Genomic DNA, 10,559 nt, shown 5'->3' with positions numbered 1-10,559 from the left:
TAATCTGGTCAACTCACTTGCCTAGGAATTCACTGCAAATTGAAACACTTAGGCACTGAGGTTGGGAAAGCCAGTGTCAAATTCTGGAGACTTGAGAAACGGGAAACTTTGGGATGGAATGCACCCGTTTGGGGTAAAAAGGAGCTCAGTGCCTGGAGAAAAGATGCAATTGTCAAGAGGAAGTTTAAAGGCCAAGGACAGACGAAGTCTTTGAAACAATGAGGGTGAGGAAGTCAAGAAGCAGACTCACCAAAACCACATTGAAACAATTTATTTTATAGTCTCCCCTACATTTCCAGAATTAGTGAGCAGAGAAGCGCCACACTGGGATCGTGAGCTGTGAGCTCTAGCGTGCACACCGGTCCTGCGAGAGGGAGAAAGTCAAGTTGACACGGGTCTCTTTCGCCTGGGCATTTCAAATGAAAATATAAGGAGGAGGGCGGAGAGAGAAGGAAACAAAACGAAGCTCGAAAATACTGACTCCGAAGTCTGCAATAAAGATTAACTGGAAAAAACGAAGTCCATAGCAATTAAAACTCCTACCCCGGCTCATTAGCATTCATGACCTTATGTCCAGCTTTTCTGTTTATCTTTCTCCCAGGATCAATATCGAAGCAGCGTGGGCCTGGGAGGAGCCCAAGCCGAGCCCCGCGTGCGCCCGACCTTTCGCGCCCTCCCTGCAGGTCAGAGCATCTTCAGAACCACCCGGCCAACGCCCGCGCCCATGCTCATTAAAGCCACCATTCATCTGCCAGCGGGGAGAGGGAGGGGGAACAGGCCCGGGGCGGTGGAGTGGGGCGCGGGGGGGGAATGGGCAAACAGACCCAACTGACTCCAAAGAGTTTCGAGAAACCGCACGCGGCCGCACCAACCACCGTGGGCCCAGTGGGCCAGGAGTAAGAAAAGAAAAAGGATGAGCCGCGTCTGCAGCAAGAGTCCCAGCGCGGCTTCTGGCCAGGCCCTTGCTGGCTCGGCCTGGTTCCAGACCCCAGATTTTGTTAGGGGGAGGCAACATATAAGAGCCACCTTCATGCCCCCCCAAAGAGAACCCCACGCCCTTCCCAGCCCAACGTGGTCTGGAGCCTCCCCAGGCTTCCGCAGACGTCTGAGAAGCCACCCAATGTCAGAGCCTTAACTACAACTGTTATCTTTGAAATTATTATTATTATTATTTCCATCCCCCACCTTCTCTAGGGGCGCTGCGCTCCGTTCCGTTCCGCAGGACCACTGGCTTGGCCTCAGGGACAGAAAATAAAGCTGGCTTCGGAGGTTAGGCAAGGAAGACGCTGAGGCAGGGGTTGGAGAGGTGCGGTGTGTGCGTGTCCGGGGACAGTCAGCTCCTCCTGGTTTAACTGAGAGATGCGACGCGACCTCCACCCACCCACACCCGGGGGTCAGAGGGTGCGCGGGCAGGCCGGATGGTCTGGCCCATCACGTTCCCAGGGAAGTGGGCCTGAGGGACCCCCGACGGTGGGTAGCTCCCACCCAACTTCGTTTCACGCTGGTGGCCACCTGCCCCAAATCTGTGCGGCTCAGGTCCACCCCACCCACGCGAGCCTGTGGCTGGGGGATGCCGGAGGAGGTGAGCATGTGTGAGTGCGTGCGTGTGTGACTCGGTCTGTGTGTGTGCACGCGCGTGAGGGAAGAGGCGCCCCCAGCTCCCGCCTGGCGGCTGCGCTGGACCTCATCCCGAATGAGGGGCAGGCGAGATGCCAGATGCGGGGCGAGGGCGGGACGCAGGGCTGGAGACGAAGCGAAGTGTCACCTCTTCAAAAGCTCGTCGGCCCCTGGGAACAAAAGGGAAACTTGGGAGGGCGAAGAGGGAGCCCCAGCACGGACCCTTCCCCGACGGGGCCCGGGGGGGCGGGGCGGGAGTGGGAGGACCCGAGCCCCACGTACCCGCCCGAGATCTGGGTTGTGGCCGCACAGGGGCGGGGCGGGGCGTGGACGCTGCGGCCCCAGTCGCCCCACAGCCTTGACCGTGAACTCGAATCCTCGGGCTGCCCTGGTTATGGTTTACAGGAGCTCTCATTGGTAACACCCCGTTCAGATTGCCAGCGCTGCCTTTTCGTTCTCAGGCGCCCAGCTGGTCGGGCCTGAGGGTTAATGCCAGATCACCCGATTCAGTCTGGAAGGATCTAGATTCTTCCCTAAAATAAAAACCCAGCAGCAATCTGTTGGAGGCCCGCGGTGGGGTTGGGGGTAGAGAAGAGGGCGACATTTCTCAGGCCCTGTTCTGAGCTGCCAGTTAAAAATAGAACCCATTCATTGCGTTCTGCTGGGGGTAGCAGTGGGCCGAGCCGCTGCAAGTTTCTGTGGAACGAGAGCCATATCAGACTGTAATCAATCAATCCACAAGTCTTTCTTTATTGAACGCCTACTTTGGATCCCGAGGGTCGCTTTCCGGGCCACGTGTCCGTTTAAGTGAAAACGCATCCAGTGGTTCAGAAAAGTCTTGGTGGGATGTTATTCTGAGGCCTTTATTTCTTAGCTCTTGGTGGCAGGCCTAGCGCTCCCTTTGGGTTATTTCGGTGACGTGATGTGGGGGAAGGTAGGACCCGAATCCCTAGTGAGTACTCGGTGGGTCCCCTCGAGTCCCGCCATGCCACCGGTGCGCTCACCAGGGACCTACCAGAATCCCCTGCCCACCCCACTCCTGCCGACCTGGGTGGGCAACTGGTCGCCTGGAAAGCCCAGGCCTTCCGAGCCAACCCCAGGTTGCAAGAGAACAGTGGGGAGCACAGGGAAACCCGAACCTCCGGTCCAGCCTATGATCTGCCCTTGATCTCAGAGTTTTGTGCGGAAAATACACCACTCGAGACTGAAAACATCCGTCTGAAAAAGAGACAAAGGGACCAGGGGGTGGGGAGGAGGAGGAAGAGAGAAGGTGCCAGCAGAAAGGAAAGGGGCTGGAACAACGTGGGACGGGGGGTGCCGGGCCTGTGACCTGTTTCCTTTCGGTGCGGCCCGACGGGCCTCTGCCCTAGCAGCCTCCCTTGCTCGCGCCTGGAGCACAACCGAGCCCCTGCTCCCGGAGTGACCTTCTCCCCCACCCGCCCGGGGCTTCAGGGGACATCACTGAACCGGGAGATACTGATACCGATGCCAGTTATCATTGTGGTCATTAATAATGCAGTGAGGATCACGATAATTAATAATAATAATAATGATGGGCCTCCCGAGGGGGCTCCAGCTGCCTCCAGATAAAGCGACTCTCGTGTTGAGGGGAGTTACTCGGTGGTGGATGGAGCGGAGCGGAAAGGGAGCGAGTTGCGGGTTCTGAAGTTCAAGTTGACAGCGTTGACCTGCAGGAACAGTCCCCCGGCCCGGCAGTCGGCCTCCCTGCGGGCGGCGAACCACAGCGCAGCTCTGGATCCCCTGAGGGAGGCGGAAACTGGCCTCAGTTTGGTGGTTCTGGAGGCAAGGCAGGGGCAGGTTAGATTCGGGTCCCTATAGGCGGGGGAGGGGAGACGCCTGCACCGCCCACTCCCAGGCCCAGGTACCTCGAGGCCGCGCGGGGCCTTGGGCCGCCTGCCCCCCGCGCGCGTCTAAGTTGAGGCGTCCTGACATCTCTGATGCTCTCACACCTTCGCCGTCTCCCTCTCCCCCATCCTGTCTCCGGGAACGCGTAGGGCCGAAGTGAAAGGCGGAGACTGGGCCACACGGTCAGGTCTGTGACTTGTTTGGACAAAGCGGCGGGACGCAAGGGCTGCAGAACGGGGAGAGATTTCGCTGCAAAGCTGCTCCCACCCGCCCCCTCACACCCTAGGGTGGACTAGGAGGCCGCTCCCGGGCTGTCGTCCTCCTCACGTCAGGCCCCTTCCCAGTTTTATTTCCTGCTCACAACCAGGATCAGTGCCCCCGGACCTAAAAGGCCCCCAGCAGCTCTCCGACGTTCAGATCTGGAAAGCGATCCCGCCGACGCAAGGCTGGGACAGCGTCCTCTTCTTGCAGCCTTCCTTCTTCCCCCAAATGAGAAGAAAAGCCCCCAGGCCTTGAGTTGATACTAAGATCACACACACCCCCCTTCTGATCTTCTCCTTGGGCTCGGGAGGTTGTCTCAAAGCCAATAATTTCCACCAAAAAAAAAAAAAAGTTTAAAACATTTAGAATAGACCATCTCATTCTTGCACAGGTTATGACATTTAATCAGATTCCTGCGCCCTCTCCCCCGGGGGCGGGGGACATTGGAAAACTGTACACGTTTTCCTCACAGCTTATAATGTGTTCAATGAAATCTCCCAAGGATCACTAACATATGCCACTTATTTGAATAATTTCCTTAATATTATTAGGGGTTATAAATTTGATTTTAATAAGGGATTGATTGCTTCAGGAGCTGGCGCTTAGGCATTTCGCTGGACCGTTGGGGAGGGCTGGCCCTGCGGCGACTGTCACCCTCTGGGACACACACACAGCCCCCAAGCTACAGTCTTTTCCTCCCCATTGAATGGGTAGCGTGGCCTCCAGGAGGTCAGGGTTGCCCTTCTCCCCAAGCAGCCCTCCAGCCTAGCCTGCCGGTCCCTGCGGCTCAGTCCAGGGCCAGAGGGGAAGGAGAGAAGCGCCGGCCGCCACAGCCAGCCGCGCCATCGGTCTCCGCCAGGAGAGCCCTGCGCGCTGCTAGGCAGTCCTATGGGGGTGTCGCCGCTGACGTCCAAACCTTTTCACCGCTGGGGGGTGACTCCGGGACTGCCAGGGCCTCTCTGAGCAACACTGGGACTCAGCAAGTTCTGGAAATGTCTTGATGGCTCAGGGATTTTAAAACAAATTCCCTCATTCCTACCCTTTGATTATTAAAATTATTTTTCCCTTCTTCCCCAGAGCATCTTGTTTGAAAACTCTTGCAGGGTAGGGGAGTGAGGCTGCCAACCTTAGAGAAAGCTGGTGGTCTGTCCTTTGCCTCAATTACTTCCACCTGGCCATTTTCATCTTTGTAGCTTATTCTATTTGATTTCACTGAATTCCTGAAGAGGTCCTCTTTTCATTGGGGGCCGATGGTTTGTTGCTTTCCTAAATCAAAATGTAGTCTATTTGTCACCTTCCTCCCTTGAACATCGTGCTTATTGGTGAGCAGCGGCTGGGCAGATAAGCAGGATTTCTTGAGCAAGCTCTGTTTAAAATTTCAAGAAAAAAACTTTTAGTAGAAAGGGGCCCTTAAACTATAATCATTGAGCCAAGTTCAAAAACTAAGTACTCAGCTCAGTTTTAAACGTGCAATTAAAAATAACTGTACCTCAGCTTTTCAGAGGGAGGGAAAGGAAAGGGGGCAGGGAAGAGGGAAAACAAAGAATAAGGAAATGTTTAGTGCTCTTAAATCCAGTCCAAATAGCTGAAAGAAAGGCATTCCCTCAGATAATGGAGCCATTAGAAACCCTGAAGGTTCCTGCAGCCATTCCTTACAGGGGATTTCCAAAAATTTAATTCACTCTCAGCTACAACACAAAGGACAGAGAAAATAATTTTGAGACTTTCTGCCAAAGGGGTAGTTTGGCCCAGTTTCTAGCATACACCTTCCTCCCCAGAATGCGAGGTGGTGCCTCCCATTCAATAAGGCAGCTGATCCAGACCCATGTCAGCCCTCAGCTGCCTCCCCCCCATTTCCTTGAATAAGTTTGCTAGAAAAAAATAGTATGTTCATGCAGTTTCAACACATTTTATTATATTTCTGTATGCATTACTCTCAAAACATATCACAAGAAATGATCAAACCACTTAAAACCTTCAAATAAAAAATCTGAAACAGTTTATGCCCACAATTGTACATATTTATAGTTAAGAAACATTCTTTATAAATATTGTTTCCTCTGTAGCAAGTTAATACCATAATTTAATTACAAATGGATAAATATGGTAACGGGTATTTACAGAAGGAAGGGTGTTATTACGGAAAAAACTAACGGCACGACGTTTATTCCCCCCCCCACCAAAATCTTTCATACAGGAACTAACAAATTGAACTTGCAAACGCACTAAAACATCACATGTAAACCCAGCTAACAGAAAAATACATTCACAAGCGTTGGTGGTGATGTGTATGTGAGTGCTGTGGATCAGCATGTTGAAGAAACAGAAGGGAGACTTTGGCACGGCTTGTTTTTTCCAGTCTATAGTTGCATGAAGTTTACAATCAAGTTGCCTCATAAAAAGGAACACAATATTCAATACCACAATACAAAATAAACCATTTTCTTCCACATTACTTAAAAAGAAACCGGGGAAACTAAAAAGAGAAAAGAAAAAGCCCATCACTTGGGGAAGGGAAGGGAAGAAAGGCAGGAGGAACGCAATCCAGAGAATTACAAACGGACAAACTTCTATACACTAAAACCACGTCGGAGAAGGAAGGAGGAGTCCGCTATGTACAGTTTGTCAGAAGCCTGGGAAAGGGGTCGGAAGGAAAGCGCGCATGGGGGAAGGCATGGGGGGGGGTGGTTCAATTTTTTTATGTTTTTTTTAATTTTTTATTTCTTATTTTATATTTTTAGCTTCAGAGACTCCGGAAGGGATCTTTTTGTTTTTCATGCTTAGATTAGATTTAGAAAAAAAAAAAAAAAAACTTTAAAAAAATCCTTCTGCTGGTAAAATCGTTTTCATCATCATAAAAATCAGATTCATAATTTTAACAACACGGTCACAGGACGCCCTGGGCGATCGCCAGCGGCGGGCCGCCGCGCCAGGGTGGGGACCGGGAGAGGGAGAGAGGCCCGGGCCTCTCACACGTACCATTCATTGAAGTTGGAGGAGAGGCCGCTGTGGCCTCCGGCCGTCCCGCCGCCCCCGCCAGAGCCGCCGCCGCCGCCGCCCCCGCCCGCCCCGCCGCCCCCGCCGCCGCCTCCACCGGAGCCTCCACCCGCGCCGCCGCCGCCGCCGCCCGAACCTCCGCCCCGATGCACCGCGGACACTGCCGCCGCCGCCGCCGCTGCAGCTGCCGCCGCCGGGGAGAGGTTGGAGCTGCTCTGGGGCTCGGCGCTGGGGGACACCAGCCCCGGGGGCGTGGACGACTCGTAGCCGGAGCTGGCGGCAGGGGAGGACTCGGAGCCCTGCGGGGAGGACTCATGGACCTTCAAGACAAAAGCCGGGAGGGGAGACCAAAGGGGACTGGGTGTGAGTGCAGCTGCTGTGGGGTCAGGCCCCTGGGAGGAGCACCCCCAGAAATGTCCCCCCGCGGCCCCGGGGAACCCTCGCCTTCCCGGGCCGGCCACCTCACCCTCCTCCCGGCCTCCCCGGTGGTACCTTCATGTGTTTCCGCAGCGAGCTGGGGTGCGTGTAGGACTTGTCGCACATCTTGCACAGATAGGGCTTATCGGAGGTGTGGACGTGCATATGCTTCTTCCTGTCGCTGCTGTTGGCGAAGCGCCGGTCACAGCCCTCGAACTCACACTGGAAAGGCTTCTCCCCTGTGGACACGAACATGGGCGCTTGCTGCCGACGCCCAGAGCCCCCCGGGACCCCCATCCATCCCGGAGGGGGCCAGGCCTCCGGGAGGAGAAAAGAGGGGCGATAAGGGCCTGGCTTCCTTAAACAAGGCGGATCCCTTCTGTGGCAGAACCAAGACGAAATTAACTGCCTTGCCACCTGACAGTCGTGCTCATGAATTTCGTGTTTTACTTTTCTTCCAGGCTGACCCGCATTTCCTCAAATTTATGACGAATGTGGGGAAGCACCCCACTCCTGCCTGCCTTTCTATAGGGCTTCTTGGATTCGCAGCTTCTAACGAGTTGGTCTCGCCCTGAAGAAGCTGTTATTATGACAAAATATTTGGGGCATTATCAGAATCACACAGGCTGCTGGGCTGCTGTCGGCTTCTCTCTGGGGCCAGTAGGCAATTACGTTTGGAGTTGCTGTGTGTTGTTTGGGGACTGTGCTATGGATAGTGACTGAGCCAGTATTTTTCGTCCAAAATTCTGCAAGTTGAATTAATCATAATCCTAGGCTCACTTCCAGTCTTTTTAAAGAGAAGTTGGGAAAGAGATAAATATCGGAGGTAAGGCAGCACCTGGCGATTGCAGAGAGGCACAGGCTGGGCAGTAGGTGTGGGAGGATCAGCAAAGGCTTTCAGAATCTCCCTGTTTAATTTTCTGGCGGTCCCTGCATCCTGTTGCCAGAATTCCAAATGCTTGGAGTCATTTAGAGGTGTGAGAACTCAAACATTGTTCCACTTGGAAAGGGGACCATTTAACGTTAAATTCCATTAGCACCTAAATTGTTTTTTAAAGACATCCGCTCAGACGCAGGACTCGAAAACTCATGCAAATAGATTTCTCAAATTTTAAACCTTGTTAAAAGCTTGTCTCGCACCTCGGCTCCCTCCCTTCCCGGAAGAGAACAATAGGCCGCTGGCGCATCCCCACTTCGGAGTAAATATTGACGGGGGAAGTTGCTAAAACATTTGGCTTTCTTTTAGGAAATCGTCTGGCACGATTTCGGCTGGGACCTGGTCATAGATGAATAATCTATGAGGCGAGAGGCGCGTTCTTTCTCGGCTCCCTCTCTCACGCGATTGCCCCGCGGGGCCTCGCTGCCCCGGGCTCTTGCTGACCCGGCTGTCGGTCCAAGTTTAGAATCGCAAACCCTCTGGTGCCCATTAGAGAATTTCACAAACTGCTGCGAACCCACCCTAAAGCCCCGCGACCCACCTCGAAATGGGCTTTAAAAACGAGAAACGCTTTACAGCTTCGGCTCACACCAGACTCATTTTTAATGGGAAACAGTCCGGGTAAGGACGTTTGGACCCCGAGTAAAATAAGTGGGAAAACACACAAGCCTCTCAAACGCACACACCCGGAGCAGAAAAGCACATTCGGACAAGCTGGCAGAATCCTCTCTAGGCTCGATTCCCGGGCACCAAGTTGGAGAGCCGTTTTATTTTGTGCGTTCTATTTAGGACGGAAATTATTAACCGGGGCTGAGCAGACCAAGCAACTGCCATCACCCAAAGCACACCTTTGATGTTACCGTGATCATTTAAAACTCAATTTCCGCACATGGAAAAACCCAACCCAATAATATTCTTTCATTCTCCAACAAAAACAAGCTGCTGGCTCTCTCGCACACACAAAAACATCTCCCAACCCAGGGCAGGGGCTGGCGGTCGGCGCATTTCTCCCAGCCAACCAACCACGGCCTCTCTTCCCCTCTACGCCCCGTCCCTGTCCCGACCCGCGGTTACCTGTGTGGGTCCTTTTGTGGATCTTGAGGTTCTCGGAGCGCGCGAAGACCTTGCCGCAGCCCGGGAAGGGGCAGGGGAAGGGCTTCTCGCCGGTGTGCACGCGGATGTGGTTGACCAGTTTGTATTTGGCCTTGAAGGGCTTGCCCTCGCGCGGACACTCCTCCCAGAAGCAGACGTGGTTGCTCTGCTCGGGGCCGCCCACGTGCTCCACGGAGACGTGGGTCACCAGCTCGTGCATGGTGCTGAAGGTCTTGTTGCAGCTCTTCTTGGGGTTGCTCAGCTGCTCCGGGTCGATCCACTTGCAGATGAGCTCCTGCTTGATGCACTGCTGCCGCATGTAGCGGAAAAAGGCACCAGGGTGGTGGTGGTGGTGATGGTGGTGGGCGGCGGCCGCTGCCATGTTCATACCCATGTTCATATTCATGGGGCCGTATTGGTTGTGGAGCTGCGCCGCCGAGTAGGGGTCGGTCCGCGGGCTGGCCACCTGGCGGTACTGATCCGAGCGCCCGAACACCTCGCCGGGCAGCCCGAGGCGCATTTGCCCGTTGAGCACATTCTGCGAGCCGTGCGGCCCGTGCTGCTCCGGCAGGCCAGGAAAGAGGAGGTGACCCTGCGCGTCCGAGTGCGCGTGGTGCAGGCCGCCAGCTCCCGGCCCGAACAGCCCATGCTGCCCGCCGCCCGGCGCCGAGTCGCCGAAGCCGCGGCTGCGGAACAGGAAGTCCCGGGTGGAGTTGAAGGGCGGCCCAGAGTAGGAGCCGACATGCGCGGCATGGGGCCCGAGCGCGGCGGCGGCCGCGGCGGCCGCGGCGGAGCCGGGGTAGGCGCCGGGGCCCTGCGACGTGAACGCTGAGCTCTGGCCGGGGGACAACTCGTGCGCGCCCGGGTTGAGCTTGAAGGCGCCCATGTGCGCGGCCGCCGAGTCCACGAAGCCGTTCTGCGCCGCCGCCAGGCTCAGTTCGCGGTCCTGCATCTCCGCGGCCGCCGCCGCCGCCGCGGCGGCCGAGTGGTGATGGTGGCGCGCAAAGCTGCCCACCCCGATGGCCGGGAACTGCGGCCCCGCGTCCAGGAGCATGGCCAGCGCGTCTGCCCTCCCCGCCGGCCCCGGCGAGCCCCGCGCCTCCTCGGCTCCAACTCCCGCCCCGTGCGCGGTACGTTCAGCGGCCGCCCGGCTCCGACCGCAGGCGGCGGAGGTGGTGGCGGCTTCAGCCCCGGGAGCCGCGCTCCTGCGCCCGCCGCCTCCGCCGCCGCCTGGATCTGCCTTGGGCGGCCAGGCGCGGAGCGAAAGCGCGGAGAGGAAGAGGAGGAGGCGGCGGCGGCGGAGGAGGCGCGGGAGGAGGAGGAGGAGGTGGTGGAGAAGAGTCCAAAGCCAGGCGGAGAACCAAAGTGTATT

The 10,559-nt window shown here is 56.0% G+C and overlaps 1 protein-coding gene across 1 annotated transcript; it reads right to left on the bottom strand.

Moving 5' to 3' along the window:
- Positions 1 to 6,710: 6,710 nt before the first annotated feature.
- ZIC2 (Zic family member 2) lies at positions 6,711 to 10,241 on the bottom strand (the record flags this gene model as incomplete). Its single annotated transcript, XM_081214740.1, has 3 exons — positions 6,711 to 7,061; positions 7,234 to 7,397; positions 9,170 to 10,241. The coding sequence occupies 3 exons, from the start codon at positions 10,239 to 10,241 to the stop codon at positions 6,714 to 6,716; spliced, it is 1,584 nt and encodes a 527-aa protein (XP_081070866.1). The 3' UTR covers positions 6,711 to 6,713.
- Between the last annotated feature and the right edge of the window lie 318 nt (positions 10,242 to 10,559).

Source organism: Mesoplodon bidens (assembly GCF_964165515.1).
Source record: "Mesoplodon bidens genome assembly, chromosome: 17".
NCBI classification, from domain to species: Eukaryota; Metazoa; Chordata; class Mammalia; order Artiodactyla; family Ziphiidae; genus Mesoplodon; species Mesoplodon bidens.
The sequence above is the reverse complement of the archived record's forward strand: the minus strand, read 5'-3'. Positions and strand labels throughout refer to the sequence as shown.